Below are 15,977 nucleotides of genomic sequence, written 5' to 3'. Positions count from 1 at the left end.
TGGGAGTTGTAGTTCCACAATGGTGTTTGACCTTCCGATTTGGCAACACCATGCAATGAATGCAGTTTGGCACCTTTTTAGCTGCCATGGCTCCATGCTATGGGAATCTGGGAGTTGTAGTTTTACAAAGGTCTTTGGTCTTGCCTTGCTACAACAACACCGTTGAATGAATGCGGTTTGGCACCTCCTTGGCTGTCATGGCCCTGGGAGTTGTAGTTTCCCAAGGTCTCGAGCCTTCTCTGCCAAAGAGTGCCAACTACAACTCCCAGGCTCCCATAGCATGGAGCCATGACAGCTGAAGTGGTGCCGAAGAGGTAGACATCCCCCTTGGAAACACAGGTATAGATCCAAAAAGGGTCAATAACGTTTCATCTCGACCCCCTTTTCTCCCAAACCTGAGACTCACCACAGCGTCGACGTCAGCCCCGTGTTCAAGCAAAGCAAGGACCATGTTGTGGTCGGAGGTTCCAACGGCTACATGGAGCGGAGTTAAACCTAATGGGAAAGGGATCAAGGGTTGGAAAAAAGAATACGAAATAAATGCGGGATTAATAGTATGGGCAGAACTAGAACTTTAGGTTAGGTGAAGATAAATCTTTTTTCCTGACATTAAGTCCAGTCGCGTCTGCCTCCGGGGCTCTGGTGCTCATCTCCATTTCTAAGCCGAAGAGCTGGCGTTGTCCATAGACACCTCCAAGGTCATGTGGATTGTATGACTGCAGGAAGCAACATTGCCTTCCCACCGGAGCGGTACCTATTAATCTACTCACATTTGCATGTTTTCACACTGCTAGGTTGGCAGAAGCTGGGGCTGACAGCAGGAGCTCACCCTGCTCTTTGGAGTCGAACCTGCAACCTTTCGGTCAACAAGTTTAGCAGCTCAGCGGTTTAACCCACTGCGCCACCTAGAAGTTTAGGCAGTACTTATTGATCTACTTACATTTGCATGTTTTTGAACTGCTAGGTTGGCAGAAGCTGGAGCTGACAGCAGAAGCTCAACCAACTCCTCGGAGTTGAACCTGCTACCTTTCAGTCAACAAGTTTAGCAGCTCAGCGGTTTAACCCACTGCGCCACCTAGAAGTTTATGCAGTACTTATTGATCTACTCACATTTGCATGTTTTCGAACTGATAGGTTGGCAGAAGCTGGGGCTAACAGCAGGAGCTCACCCTGCTTTTTGGAGTTGAACCTGCGACCTTTCAGTCAACAAGTTTAGCAGCTCAGCGGTTTACTGCGCTACCTAGAAGTTCAGACAAGGACTATCCAAAATGGTGTGCCATTTCACCAGAGCGTTACTTTTTGATCTAGTCACATTTGCATGTTTTTGAACTGCTAGGTTGGCAGGAGCTGGGGCTAACAGCAGGAGCTCACCCCACTCCTTGGAGGTGAACCTGCGACCTTTCGGTCAACAAGTTTAGCAGCTCAGCGGTTTAACCCGCTGCGCCACCTAGAACTTTAAGCAAGGACTGCCCAAAATGGTGCGCCATTTGGAAGAAAGCTGTCTGTGAAGATGGCCAGGGGGATGGCTGTGGGAGGGGCCTGCCGTGCCCGCCCACCTTTGCTCACCTTCGAAGTTCCGGGCTTCCAAGTCCAAGGGTGCCAGGCTCCCCTCTAGCAACTCCCGGAGGCAGCGCAGACTGCCGTGTTCGCAAGCCAAGTGGAGGGCCGTCTGCCCGTGCCGGTCCAACACCATTGGCGAGGCGCCGTGGGTCAGCAGCACTTTGGCCAAGGCCGGCTGGCCGGTGATGACCGCCAAGTGCAAGGGAGTCTGGAGGGCCAAAGAGAAACACGGTGAAACCGGGTGAAACTCAAACATGGCAACACTGCAGCTTATGCACTGCAGAACTTGGAAAGCAGGTGCTTTTGGGGCCAGAGTTCCAGCCAGGTCACATTCTCACAACCACATTATATATTTATCATGTCAGGAGCGAACCAAACAGTTGTATTATATTTTTAAACACACACACACAAAGTTTGCAAACTTAGAATCATAGAATCCTAGAATCCTAGAGTTGGAAGAGACCTCCTGGGCCATCATCCAGTCCAACCCCATTCTGCCAAGAAGCAGGAATATTGCATTCAAAGCACCCCTGACAGATGGCCATCCTTACTTACTTACTTACTTAGGCGATCCCACATTGGACGAGTAAGATGGTCTTCCATTATGCATTTCCTTGTGGGTTCGTATGTGGCTGTGGAGTCCTCTTCTTGACCCGCGTCTTCTCCCGCAGTGAGGGCATCGGTTTCCAGACAGAAGGCAGTTCCAGTCTAGCTTGGCATGATGCACCTTCCTCTTGGCACATTTCTCCCTTTCGCCCTCCATTCATGCCTCTTCAAATTCTGCACCACTGCTGGTCACAGCGGACCTCCATCTGGAGTGCTCAAGGGTCAGGGCTTCCCAGTTCTTAGTATCTATGCCAGACTTTGAGCCCATCTTCCAATCTCTTTTCCTGCCCACCAACGTTCCATTTTCCGTTCTTGAGTTCGGAGTAGAGCAACTGCTTTGGGAGACGGTGGTCAGGTATCCGGACAACGTTGCCGGTCCAGCAGAGTTGATGGCGGAGGACCATCACTTCAATGCTGGTGGTCTTTGCTTCTTCCAGCACGCTGACGTTTGTCCGCTTGTCTTCCCAAGAGACTTGCAGGATTTTCTGGAGGCAGAGCTGATTGAATCTTTCCAGGAGTTGCATGTGATGTCTGTAGACAGTCCACGTTTCGAAAGTATATAGCAGGATTGGGAGGACAGTAGCTTTATCAACAAGCCCCTTGGTCTCCCTACAGATGTCCCGGTCCTCAAACTCTGCTTCATTCGAAAGAATGCTGCACTCGCAGAGCTCTGGCAGTGTCAAATTTCAGTGTCAGTGTTGACGTCTGTAGACAGTCCATGGTTCGCAGGCATAGAGCAGGGTTGGGAGGACAATAGCTTTATAGACAAGCCCCTTGTTATCCCTACAGATGTCCCAGTCCTCAAACACTCTCTGCTTCATTCAGACAAATGCTGCACTCGCAGAGCTTAGGCGGTGTTGAATTTCAGTGTCAATGTTGACTTTGGTGGAGAGGTGGCTGCCAAGGGAGCGGAAATGGTCAACATTTTCTAATGTTGCACCATTAAGCTGTATCTCTGGCATAGAGAGGGATTGGCTGGTGTCTGCTGGAAGAGCACTTTGGTTTTCTCGATGTTCAATGACAGGATGAGCTTCTCGTATGCTTCTGTGAAGGTGTTTAGAGTGGCTTGTAGGTCTTCTGCTGATTGCACATAGACGACGTTGTCATCAGCATACTGGAGTTCTATAACAGATGTTGTAACCTTGGTTTTGGCTTTCAGTCTGTTGAGGCTTGTAGGTCTTCTTCTGAATGTGCACAGATGACGTTGTCATCAGCATACTGGAGTTCTATAACAGATGTTGTAACCTTGGTTTTGGCTTTCAGTCTGTTGAGGCTTGTAGGTCTTCTTCTGAATGTGCACAGATGACGTTGTCATCAGCATACTGGAGTTCTATAACAGATGTTGTAACCTTGGTTTTGGCTTTCAGTCTGCTGAGGCTTGTAGGTCTTCTACTGAATGTGCACAGATGACGTTGTCATCAGCATACTGGAGTTCTATAACAGATGTTGTTGAGACCTTGGTTTTGGCTTTCAGTCTGCTGAGGCTTGTAGGTCTTCTTCTGAATGTGCACAGATGACGTTGTCATCAGCATACTGGAGTTCTATAACAGATGTTGTAACCTTGGTTTTGGCTTTCAGTCTGTTGAGGTTTGTAGGTCTTCTTCTGAATGTGCACAGATGACGTTGTCATCAGCATACTGGAGTTCTATAACAGATGTTGTTGAGACCTTGGTTTTGGCTTTCAGTCTGTTGAGGCTTGTAGGTCTTCTTCTGAATGTGCACAGATGACGTCGTCATCAGCATACTGGAGTTCTATAACAGATGTTGTTGAGACCTTGGTTTTGGCTTTCAGTCTGCTGAGGCTTGTAGGTCTTCTACTGAATGTGCACAGATGACGTTGTCATCAGCATACTGGAGTTCTATAACAGATGTTGTTGAGACCTTGGTTTTGGCTTTCAGTCTGCTGAGGCTTGTAGGTCTTCTTCTGAATGTGCACAGATGACGTTGTCATCAGCATACTGGAGTTCTATAACAGATGTTGTTGAGACCTTGGTTTTGGCTTTCAGTCTGCTGAGGCTTGTAGGTCTTCTACTGAATGTGCACAGATGACGTTGTCATCAGCATACTGGAGTTCTATAACAGATGTTGTAACCTTGGTTTTGGCTTTCAGTCTGTTGAGGTTTGTAGGTCTTCTTCTGAATGTGCACAGATGACGTTGTCATCAGCATACTGGAGTTCTATAACAGATGTTGTTGAGACCTTGGTTTTGGCTTTCAGTCTGCTGAGGCTTGTAGGTCTTCTTCTGAATGTGCACAGATGACGTCGTCATCAGCATACTGGAGTTCTATAACAGATGTTGTTGAGACCTTGGTTTTGGCTTTCAGTCTGCTGAGGCTTGTAGGTCTTCTTCTGAATGTGCACAGATGACGTTGTCATCAGCATACTAGAGTTCTATAACAGATGTTGTTGTGACCTTGGTTTTGGCTTTCAGTCTGCTGAGGCTTGTAGGTCTTCTTCTGAATGTGCACAGATAACGTTGTCATCAGCATACTGGAGTTCTATAACAGATGTTGTAACCTTGGTTTTGGCTTTCAGTCTGTTGAGGCTTGTAGGTCTTCTTCTGAATGTGCACAGATGACATTGTCATCAGCATACTGGAGTTCTATAACAGATGTTGTTGAGACCTTGGTTTTGGCTTTCAGTCTGCTGAGGTTGAATAGCTTGCCATCTGTCCGATTGATGATTTCCACTCCGGTGGGAAGCTTCCCATCAACAAGGTGTAGTATCATGGCGATGAAGATGGAGAATAAAGTTGGGGCAATAACACATCATTCCTGTTTGACACCTGATTCCACTTTAAATGGGTCACTTTGGGAGCCATTGCTGACCAAGACTGTGGGCATCATGTCATCATGGAGGAGCCGCAGGTCAGACAGATCACACACTCTCGGCCCTAGAAAACCCTGCAACAGGTTCACCGTGGGGTCACCAAAATTTGAAAAGGCCTCACACAACAACAACAACAATCTTACAAGCAAAAAAGATGCCCAAGTAAGAACATAAAAGTGACGTCAAACTTTCTTTTCCTCTCTGTTTCTTTCATCGTTCCCCTTTGCAATTACCATGAAAAACATCACGTTGTAAACTGAAAACATTTGGGTTTCCAAATATGTTCATGTATTGCTTTGATTACGTCTCGATCATCAAACCGGGTCCAATTCTTGCCGGCGGAAGATCGGGAATTGCAAAAGACAAAGGGTGCTGGGTTTACGGAGAAACCCACAGCATTGTTGTGGTTCGTTTCTGGGTAATTGAAGCCGAAAGAGAAACGCAGCCAGAGGCATCTGTTGTGACTTCTGCTGCGGCAAGAAGAAATGGAAGAAAAAGAAACCGGTGAGCGCCCGGGGACCGATGGCACATGGCTTGCCTCTTACGCACCGGGCTCCACAAAGGAAACCCGGCTGGCGGCCACAAGGCAAACCGCATCCTCAGCACCTGCCATCGGTGACGCAAGGAGACGCTTCTCAGAAGAGAACCAAGTCGATGCCTTGAGAGGGTTTATGAGAAATGGAGATCAAGGAAACGGCAGCGGGTCAGGGCCAGGTTGCGATCGGGGAGGAAAACACCCATGTTTGCGCTGCATCAGCATCCCCTTGGTGGCACCCCAACAAGACGATGCACACGCACACAACATGGCATCCCGTGTGGTGTAAAATCTAGTGGTTCTGTTGGTCATGGGTTAGGGTTAGGGTTAGGGTCCTGTGTGCCACGTTTCGTTCAATTCCATCGTTGGTGGGGTTCAGAATGCTCTTTGATTGTAGGTGAACTATAAATCCCAGCAACTACAACTCCCAAATGACAAAATCAATTTTTTTGAGTGAAGAACATACATTGGGTTGTTAGGTGTCTTGTGTCCAAATTTGGTGTCAATTTGTCCAGTGGTTTGTGAGTTGTGTTAATCCCACAAACAAACATTGCATTTTTATTTATATAGACTAACCGTCCCCACATGGGGTTCTGTGTGGGAGGTTTGGCCCAATTCTATCGTTGTGGGGTTCAGAATGCTCTTTGATTGTAGGTGAACTATAAATCCCAGCAACTACAACTCCCAAATGTCAAGTTTCTATTTTCCCCAAACTCCACCAGGGTTCACATTTGGGCATATTGAGTATTCATGTAGAGTTTGGTCCAGATCCATCATTGTATGAGTCCACAGTGCTCTCTGGATGTAGGTGAACTACAACTCCCAAACGCAAGGTCAATGCCCACCAAACCCTTTAGTGTTTTCTGTTGGTCATGGGAGTTCTGTGTCCCAAGATTGGTTCAATTCCATCATTAGTGGAGTTCAGAGTGCCCTTTGATTGTAGGTGGACTATAAATCACTGCAACTGCAACTCCCAAATGACAAAATCAATTTTTTTTGAGTGAAGGACATGCTTGTCTGTTCTTAAGGTGAAAGGCACATGTCTGTGTTTTAGATGGGTTATCCCTTGCGCTGTGCTACTCTGCTGCTGAGTACGCATGCCCAGTGTGGAACACATCTCACCACGCTAAAACAGTGGATGTGGCTCTTAATGAGACATGCCGCATTATCACAGGGTGCCTGTGCCCTACACCACTAGAGAAATTACACTGCTTAGCCGGTATTGCACCACTTGACATCCGCTGGGAAGTAGCAGCCAATAGTGAAAGGACCAAGGCAGAGGCATCTCCAGCTCATCCTCTGTTTGGGTATCAGCCAGCACGTCAACGACTTAAATCAAGAAATAGTTTTCTAAGATCTACAGAGACACTTGCTGGAACACCTCAGCAAGCGAGAGTCCAAAAGTGGCAGGCTCAAACCCAGAACTGATACGAAATGAGAGACTCCCCCCTGGGCACACAGAAGACTGGGCGACTTGGAAGGCGCTGAACAGATTGCGCTCTGGCACCACGAGATGCAGAGCCAACCTCCAGAAATGGGGCCACAAAGAGGAGTCCACGACATGTGAGTGCGGAGAAGAGCAAACCACTGACCACCTGCTGCAATGCAACCTGAGCCCTGCCACATGCACAAGGGAGGACCTTCTTGCAGCAACACCAGAGGCACTCCAAGGGGACAGAGACTGGTCAAAGGACATTTAATCCACTACCAAACTCACAAGTTTTGTATTTGTCTGTTTGTTTGCTTTCTTCTGTTAGAAATGTAATATAATGGACTGGTTGCTCTGACACGACAAATAAATAAATAAAACTATTATGTGTTATGCCTTTCTAGATCTGCATTGTGTTGTGTGTTATGTTGCAGATTTCTGAATCTGTTCGTGCTTTGACCCTTGTATCTGGAGCCCACGGATACAGAAAGCATAAACAAATCTCTGAACGTCTGGCAAGGAAAGGCATGTGCGCGCTCTTTTCCTGCCTCGTCACCACAAACACCAGTGGAAGGGAAAGACAGGTCGGGCCAAAGCAAAACAACCCCGTAAGGGAACCAACCAAGCGAAGGCACGCCAGTTGTGGTGCTTCTTTTCCGAGCTGTTGTGAGTGACTCAGGCCGGCTGACCAGGGAGGCAGCCGGCCGCTCTTGAGCAAGGCGCTGGAGGAAGCAGTGGAGGGCTGGACGGACGCCAGGCGCAGCGAGGGAAAGTCCCGCTCGGGGAGGGCACAGCCGCCTGCCAGGAATCCAGGTCACGCTGGCTTCGCTTTCGGTCTCTTGGCTGCTAGGGCTGAGCATGGTTGAGCTAGGATTCGAACCCCAGATTCAAAGAGACTCCAAAGGCCATCCAGTCCAACCTCCTTTTGCGAATCTTCAGAGAAGGAGACTCTGTCACATTCTCAGTCCAAGCGTCTTTGAGAGTGTGACAGTCTCCTTCTCTGAAGATTTTGAAGCAGAGGCTGGATGGCTATCTGTTGGGAGGGCTTCGATGGTGACTTTCCGCATAGCCAAAGTGGGCCAGCCTGGATGGCCTTTGGGCGTCCCTTCCAACTCTGGGATTGAGAGTGTGGAAGAGTCTCCTTCTCCAGAGGTCTTTAAGCAGAGGCTGGATGGTCATCTGTAGAGAGAGTTTTGATGAGAAGGATATCTTCTAGCAGAGGCTGGATGGTTATCTGTAGGGAGAGTTTTGATGGTGTCTTCCTCTGTGGCAGAAGGGGGTTGGATTGGATGACCCTTGGGTGTCTTTCCAATGTTTGTATTGACAGAGTCTTTGTCTCTGAAGATTTTGAAGCAGAGGCTGGATGGCTATCTGTTGGGAGGGCTTCGATGGTGACTTTCCGCATAGCCAAAGTGGGCCAGCCTGGATGGCCTTTGGGCGTCCCTTCCAACTCTGGGATTGAGAGTGTGGAAGAGTCTCCTTCTCCAGAGGTCTTTAAGCAGAGGCTGGATGGTCATCTGTAGGGAGAGTTTTGATGGTGTCTTCCTCTGTGGCAGAAAGGGGTTGGATTGGATGACCCTTGGGTGTCTTTCCAACGTTTGTATTGACAGAGTCTTTGTCTCTGAAGATTTTGAAGCAAAGGCTGGATGGCTATCTGTTGGGAAGGCTTAGATGGTGACTTTTTGATGTCTTTGAGAGTGTGACAGAGTCTCCTTCTCTGAAGACTTTGAAGCAGAGGCTGGGTGGCTATCTGTTGGGAGGGCTTCGATGGTGACTTTCCACATTGTCGAATTGGGTCAGGCTGGATGGCCTTTGTGTGTCCCTTCCAACTCTGGGATTGAGAGTGTGGTAGAGTCTCCTTCTCCAGAGGTCTTCAAGTAGAGGCTGGATGGTCATCTGTTGAGAGAGTTTTGATGGTGTCTTCCTCCGTGGCAGAAAGCGGTTGGATTGGATGACTCTTTGGTGTCTTTCCAATGCTTGGATTGAGAGTGTAACAGAGTCTCCTTCTCTGAAGATTTTGAAGCAGAGGCTGGATGGCTATCTGTTGGGAGGGCTTCGATGGTGTCTTCCTCAGTGGCAGAAAGGGGTTGGATTGGATGACCCTTGGGTGTCTTTCCAATGCTTGGATTGAGAGTGTAACAGAGTCTCCTTCAAAATCTTCAGAGAAGGAGACTCTGTTACACTCTCAATCCAAGCGTTGGAAAGACACCCAAGGGTCATCCAATCCAACTCCTTTCTGCCACGGAGGAAGACACCACCAAAACTCTCCCAACAGATGGTCATCCAGCCTCTGTTTGAAGACATCCGGAGAAGGAGACTATCATAATCTCAATCCTAGAGTTGGAAGGGCCACCCAAAGGCCATCCAGCCTGGCCCACTTCGGCAATGCGGAAAGTCACCATCGAAGCCCTCCCAACAGACAGCCACCCAGCCTCTGCTTCAAAGTCTTCAGAGAAGGAGACTCTGTCACACTCTCAAAGACACCCAAGGGTCACCCAATCCAACCCCTTTCTGCCATGGAGGAAGACACCATCAAAACTCTCCCTACAGATGACCATCCAGCCTCTAAGCAGACCTCTGGAGGAGGAGACTCTTCCACACCCTCAATCCCAGAGTTGGAAGGGGCACCCAAAGGCCATCCAGCCTGACCCACTTCGGCAATGTGGAAAGCCCTCCCAACAGATAGCCATCCAGCCTCTGCTTCAAAATCTTCAGAGAAGGAGACTCTGTCACACTCTCAATCCAAGGGTCATCCAATCCAACCTCTTTCTGCTATGGAAGAATGCACCATCAAACCCCTCCTGACAGATGGCCATCCAACCTCTGCTTAAAGACCTCAAGAGAAAGAAGCTGGACCTACACTGCCATATAATCCAGATTTTCAAACCAGATAATCCACATTACCCACTTTGAACTGGATTATATGAGTCCACACTGCCGCATAATCCAGTTCAAAGCAGATAATCTGGATTTTATATGGCCGTGTAGAAGGGGCCGGTGACTCCGCCGCACTCCGAATCCTAGAGTTGGAAGAGACACCCAGCTCCATCCCCTTCTGATATGTGGGAGGACACCAACTAAGCCTGTGGTTCTCAACCTGGGGGTCGCAACCCCCAGAGGGGTCACTTGGCCATTTTGGAGGGGTTGCGAGGCCACCTCCATTGGCCCCACCCCAAGGATATGGACCAGGCGAGGGCTCCTCCGCACAAAGCCTGCCTCATGCTCTCGCCATCCAAGAGCGAGGGGCATTCGAAGTTGGGGGTCACCACAACATATTTGGGGGTCACCACAACTTGAGGAACCATATTTAGGGGTCCCGGTGTTAGAAAGGTTGAGAACCACTGAACTAAGCACTCCCAACAGATGGCCATCCAGCATCTGTTTCAAAACCTTCAGAGGAGGAGACAGCACCAGACTCCAAGGCACCTGATTCCACTGTTGAGTGTCACCATAATATTGAGGTGGAATCTCCGAGAGCCGACAAGGAGTGCATCTACACTGCAGAATCAATGCAGTTCGATTCCACTTCCTAAAAAATGTTTCCAAGGTGCGCCCGCACTGCCAAATGATTGCACTCAGCACTGCTTTGCATGCCACCCTTCAGACCCATTCAAAGTTCCTCTGCGAAAGTTGAAGGACGTTGTGCAAAGTGTCTTCTGGGGAAGCCCGGCCACAGAGTGCGATGGCAACGCGAGATAAGCTTCCCGCGAAGGCGCGAGTTCTTCAGAAGAGAGTGGCAAAGGGCACTTTGGGGAAGGCGGCTTGCACACGCCCTCCGACTCCCACGGCATTCCTCTGGAAGTCCTGCAAAGATACTTTAAGGCAGGCACGGGCAAACTTTGGCCCTCCAGGTGTTTTGGACTCCAACTCCCACAATTCCTAACAGCCGGTAGGGCCAAAGTTTGCCCACGCCTGCTCTAAGGGACCAGAACTCTCTCACTGGCACGGCCTACAACCAGAAGAACCCAAAAGCCTGGGGAAATGGGGCATTTGGGGACCAGCTAGGCTTTAGACCAGGCATGAGCAAACTTGGGTGTTTTGGAGGGAGGGCCCAAGAGAAAAGCGAAACGAAAGGGCTTAAGGGTGTCAGGAATGGTGGGAGTTGGAGTCCAAAACACCTGGAGGGCCCAAGTGTGCCCATGCCTGCAGTAGAGGATCTGTATCCAAAGGCACTCATTGAACATCGAGAATACCAGTGCTCTTCCAGCAAAAAGCACCAGACAATCCCTCTCCAATGCCAGAAATACAGCTTAATGGTGTAACATTAGAAAAGGTTGACCATTTCCGCTCCCTCGGCAGCCACCTCTCCACCAAAGTCAACATTGAGACTGAATTACAACACTGCCTGAGCAGTGCAGCATTCTTCCGAATGAAGCAGAGAATGTCTGAGGACCGGGACATCCATTTGAGGACCGGGACATCCGGTACAAAGCCATTGTCCTCCCAACCCTGCTATTCGCCTACGAAATGTGGACCGTCTACAGACATCAACATTGAGACTGAAATACAACACCGCCTGAGCTCTGTGAGTGCAGAATTCTTCCAAGTGTTTGAGGACTGGGACATCCGTCAATAAAGCCATTGTCCTCCCAACCCTGCTATACACCTGCAAAATGTGGACTATCTACAGATGTCCAAAAAAGTCAACATTGAGAATGAAATACAACACTGCCTGAGCTCTGCGAGTGCAGAATTCTTCCAAGTGTTTGAAGACTGGGACATCCGTAGGAAGACCAACAGGCTTGTTTACAAAGCCATTGTCCTCCCAACCCTGCTATATGCCTGCGAGACGTGGACTGTCTACAGACATCCACAAAAGTCAGCATTGAGACTGAAATACAACACCGCCTGAGCACTGCAAGTGCAGCATTCTTCCGAATGAAGCAGAGAGTGTTTGAGAACCGGGACATTCGTAGGGAGACCAAGGAGCTTGTTTACAAAGCCATTGTCCTCCCAACCCGGTTTTTTTCCTGCAAAACATGGACTGTCTACAGACGTCCACAAAAGCCAACATTGAGACTGAAATACAACACCGCCTGAGCTCTGCAAGTGCAGCGTTCTTCTGAATGAAGCAGAGAGTGTTTGAGGACCAGGACATCCGAAGGGAGACCAAAGCCATTGTCCTCCCAACCCTGCTATTCGCCTACGAAATGTGGACTGTCTACAGATGGTAGACAGCTTAATGGTGTAACATTACAAAATGTTGACCATTTCTGCTTCCTTGACAGCCACCTCTCCACCAAAGTCGACATTGACACCAAAATACAACAGCGCCTGAGCTCTGCGAGTGCAGAATTCTTCCAAGTGTTTGAAGACCGGAACATCTGTAGGGAGACCGTTGTAAACAAGGGGCTTGTTTACAAAGCCATTGTCCTCCCAATCCTGCTCTACAGACGTCCACAAAAGTCAACATTGATACTGAAATACAACACCGCCTGAGCTCTGCGAGTGCAGCATTTTTTTTGAATGAAGCAGAGAGTGTTTGAGGACCGAGACATCTGTAGGGAGAGCAAGAGGCTTGTCAATAAAGCCATTGTCCTCCCAACCCTGCTATATGCCTGCAAAACATGGACTGTCTACAGATGTCCACAAAAGTCAACATTGAGACTGAAATACAACACCGCCTGAGCTCTGCGAGTGCAGCATTCTTCTGAATGAAGCAGAGAGTGTTTGAGGACCAGGACATCCTTAGGTAGACCAAGGGGCTTGTTTACAAAGCCATTGGCCTCCCAACCCTGCTATTTACCTACGAAATGTGGACTGTCTACAGACAGTAGACATTACAAAACGTTGACCATTTCCACTCCCTTGGCAGCCACCTCTCCACAAAAGTCAACACTGACACTGAAATACAATTCTTCCAAATGAAGCAGTTTGAGGACCGGGACATCCATAGGGAGACCAAGGGACTTGTTTACAAAGCCATTGTCCTCCCAACCCTGCTCTACGCCTGCGAAACGTGGACTGTCTACAGACGTCCACAAAAGTTAACATTGAGACTCAAATACAACACCGCCTGAGCTCTGCGATTGCAACATTCATTCGAATGAAGCACGGAGTGTTTGAGGATTGGGACATCCATAGGGAGGACAAGGAGCTTGTTTACAAAGCCATTGTCCTCCCAACCCTGCTATTTGCCTGCGAAACATGGACTGTCTACAGAGGGTAGACAGTTTAATGGTGTAACATTAGAAAATGTTGACCATTTCCGCTCCCTTGGCAGCCACCTCACCACCAAAGTCGACATACGCCTGCGAGGTGTGGACTGCCTACAGACGTAAACATTGAGACTGAAATACAACACCGCCTGAGCTCTGCGAGTGCAGCATTCTTCCAAATGAAACAGAGAGTGTTTGAGGACCGGGACATCCATAGGGATAACAAGGGGCTTGTCAATAAAGCCATTGTCCTCCCAACCCTGCTAGATGCCTGTGAAACATGGACTGTCTACAGACATCACACTCAACTCCTAGAATGATCCCATCAGTGTTGCCTCCGAAAAATCCTGCAAATCTCTTGAGAAGATAAGCGGACAAACGTCAGTGTGCTGGAAGAAGCAAAGACCACCAGCACTGAAGCAATGGTCCTCCGCCATCAACTCCGCTGGACCGGTCACGTTGTTTGTATGCCTGACCACCGTCTCCCAAAGCAGTTGCTCCACTCCGAACTCAAGAATGGAAAACAGAATGTTGGTAAGCAGGAAAAGAAATTTAAAGATGGGCTCAAAGCCAACCTTAAAAACTCTGGCATAGACACTGAGAACAGGGAAGCCCTGGCCCCTGAGCACTCCAGCTGGAGGTCAGCTGTGACCAGCAGTGCTGCAGAATTTGAAGAGGCACGAATGGAGGGCGAAAGAGAGAAATGTGCCAAGAGGAAGGCATGTCAAGCCAAGCTAGACCGGAATTGCCTTCCGTCTGGAAACCGATACCCTCACTGTGGGAGAAGATGGAGGTCAAGAATAGGGCTCCACGGTCACCTATGGACACCGATCTTGAAGGACAATCCTACTCGGACAACGAGGGATCGCCTAAGTAAGTACCTTCAAATATCAGAGAACAGAGAGACATGGCAAGGTCTAGTATTTCAAGCTGGCTTGGCAAATATGGCTCAAGGAAGCCTCCAAGGGTAGTTGACCTTTGCCAAAGACCATGGCCATTCCCTTCATTTCCCAATCCTTGAGGCTTACCTGCCGCATGTTGTTGAAGGTGTCCAAGTCCCGATGTCCCTGATGGAAGAGGGCCACCAAACGCTGGACCACCGAAAGGTTCCCTTGGACCACAGCGATGTGGAGAGGCCTGGAAGGAGACCCAAGAAGGGGCTGTGTAAGCGCTCAGAATCACACCAAATAACACTATTTTGATGAAGGCTTTCATGGCCGGAATAACTAGGTTGCTGTGAGTTTTCCAGGCCATGTTCTGGAAGCATTCTCTCCTGATGTTTCACCCTCATCTATGGCAGGCATCCTCAGAGGTTGTGAGGTCTGTTGGAAACTAGGAACATTGGGTTTGTATATCTATGGAATAATGCCCAAGGTGGAGAAAGAATGCTTATCTGTTGGAAGCAAGTGTGAATGTTGCCATTGGACACCTTGATTAGCACTGAATAGGCTAGCAGTTTCAAGGTCTGGCTTCTTACTGCTGGGGGAATCCTTTGTTGGGACGTTTTGGTGCGAGACAATGGGAGTTGCAATCCAACCCATATATATCCCTAACCCTTGGAACACTTTTAAACTTAGGACCCATCCCGAAGAGTATTGCAAATGCCGGATTTATGACTGCAATATACGAATTATAGTGGGCAAACTGTGGCCCTCCTTCCATAATACAATGTCTCTACTTCACGGATTTTCACTTATTGCAGGTGGTCCTGGAACGGAACCCCCGCAATAAGGGAAGGAACACTGTAATAATAACAACAACAACAACAACAACAACAACAACAAATGTTCCGGCCCAGTGTACAACCCACCTCAGAGATTAAGATCATTGGGAGAGGCCCTGCACTCGATCCCATCATCCTTGTAAGTACGGCTGATGGGGACAAGAGACAGGGCCTTTTCGGTGGTGGCCCCCCAGCTGCAAGTGCCCAACCCATTATACATGTCAGTGTCAAGTTGGACGGCAACTCCTATCATCCCTCTCCATGGTCTAGATGACTAGGGCAGGCATGGGCAAACTTTGGCCCTCCTTCCAGGTGTTTTGGACTTCAACTCCCACCATTCCCATCAGCCGGTACTTGAAGTCCAAAACACCTGGAAGGAAGGCCAAAGTTTGCCCATGCCTGCCCTAGTCAGTCTAGACCAGTGTTTCTCAACCTGGGGGTCGGGACCCTTGGAGGGGTCGCCAGGGGATGTCAGAGGGGTCACCAAAGACCATCAGAAAACACAGTATTTTCGGATGGTCATGGGGATTCCATGTGGGAAGTTTAAGCCAATTCTATCATTGGTGGAGTTCAGAATGCTCTTTGATTGTAGGTGAACTATACATCCCAGGAACTAAAACTACTAAATGTCAAGGTCTATTTCCCCCAAACTCTACTAGTGTTTACATTTGGGCATAGTGAGAATTCGTGCCAAGTTTGGTCCAGATCCATCATTGTTTGAGTCTACAGTTCTCTCTGGATGTAGGTAAACTACAACTCCCAAAACTCAAGGTCAGTGCACACCAAACCCTTCCAGTATTTTCTGTTGGTCATGGGAATTCTGTGTGCGAAGTTTGATTCAGTTCCATCATAGGTGGAGTTCAGAATGCTCTTTGATTGTAGGTGAACTATAAATCCCAGGAACTAAAACTACTAAATGTCAAGGTCTATTTCCCCCAAACTCTACTAGTGTTTACATGTGGTTGCATTGGGTATTTGTGCCCAGTTTGGTCCAGTGAATGAAAATGCATCTTGCATATCTGATGTTTACATTATGATTTATAACAGTAGGAAAATGACTGTTATGAAGTAGCAATGAAAACAACGTGATGGTTGGGGGTCACCACAACATGGGGGACTGGATTCAGGGGTCACGGC

The 15,977-nt window shown here is 48.6% G+C and overlaps 1 protein-coding gene across 1 annotated transcript in view; it reads right to left on the bottom strand.

Moving 5' to 3' along the window:
• Nucleotides 1-15,977, bottom strand: part of LOC132780441 (B-cell lymphoma 3 protein) — a 50,055-nt gene that overhangs the window by 14,059 nt on the left and 20,019 nt on the right. The window contains exons 3-5 of the mRNA XM_067461159.1: nucleotides 14,146-14,254; nucleotides 1,567-1,768; nucleotides 407-495 (exon numbers count right to left, since the gene is read on the bottom strand). Coding sequence (XP_067317260.1) covers nucleotides 407-495; nucleotides 1,567-1,768; nucleotides 14,146-14,254 — 400 coding nt within the window. The remainder of the gene's footprint in view (nucleotides 1-406; nucleotides 496-1,566; nucleotides 1,769-14,145; nucleotides 14,255-15,977) is intronic.

This window comes from Anolis sagrei, chromosome X (genome assembly GCF_037176765.1).
Source record: "Anolis sagrei isolate rAnoSag1 chromosome X, rAnoSag1.mat, whole genome shotgun sequence".
Classification (NCBI taxonomy): domain Eukaryota; kingdom Metazoa; phylum Chordata; class Lepidosauria; order Squamata; family Dactyloidae; genus Anolis; species Anolis sagrei.
The sequence above is the reverse complement of the archived record's forward strand: the minus strand, read 5'-3'. Positions and strand labels throughout refer to the sequence as shown.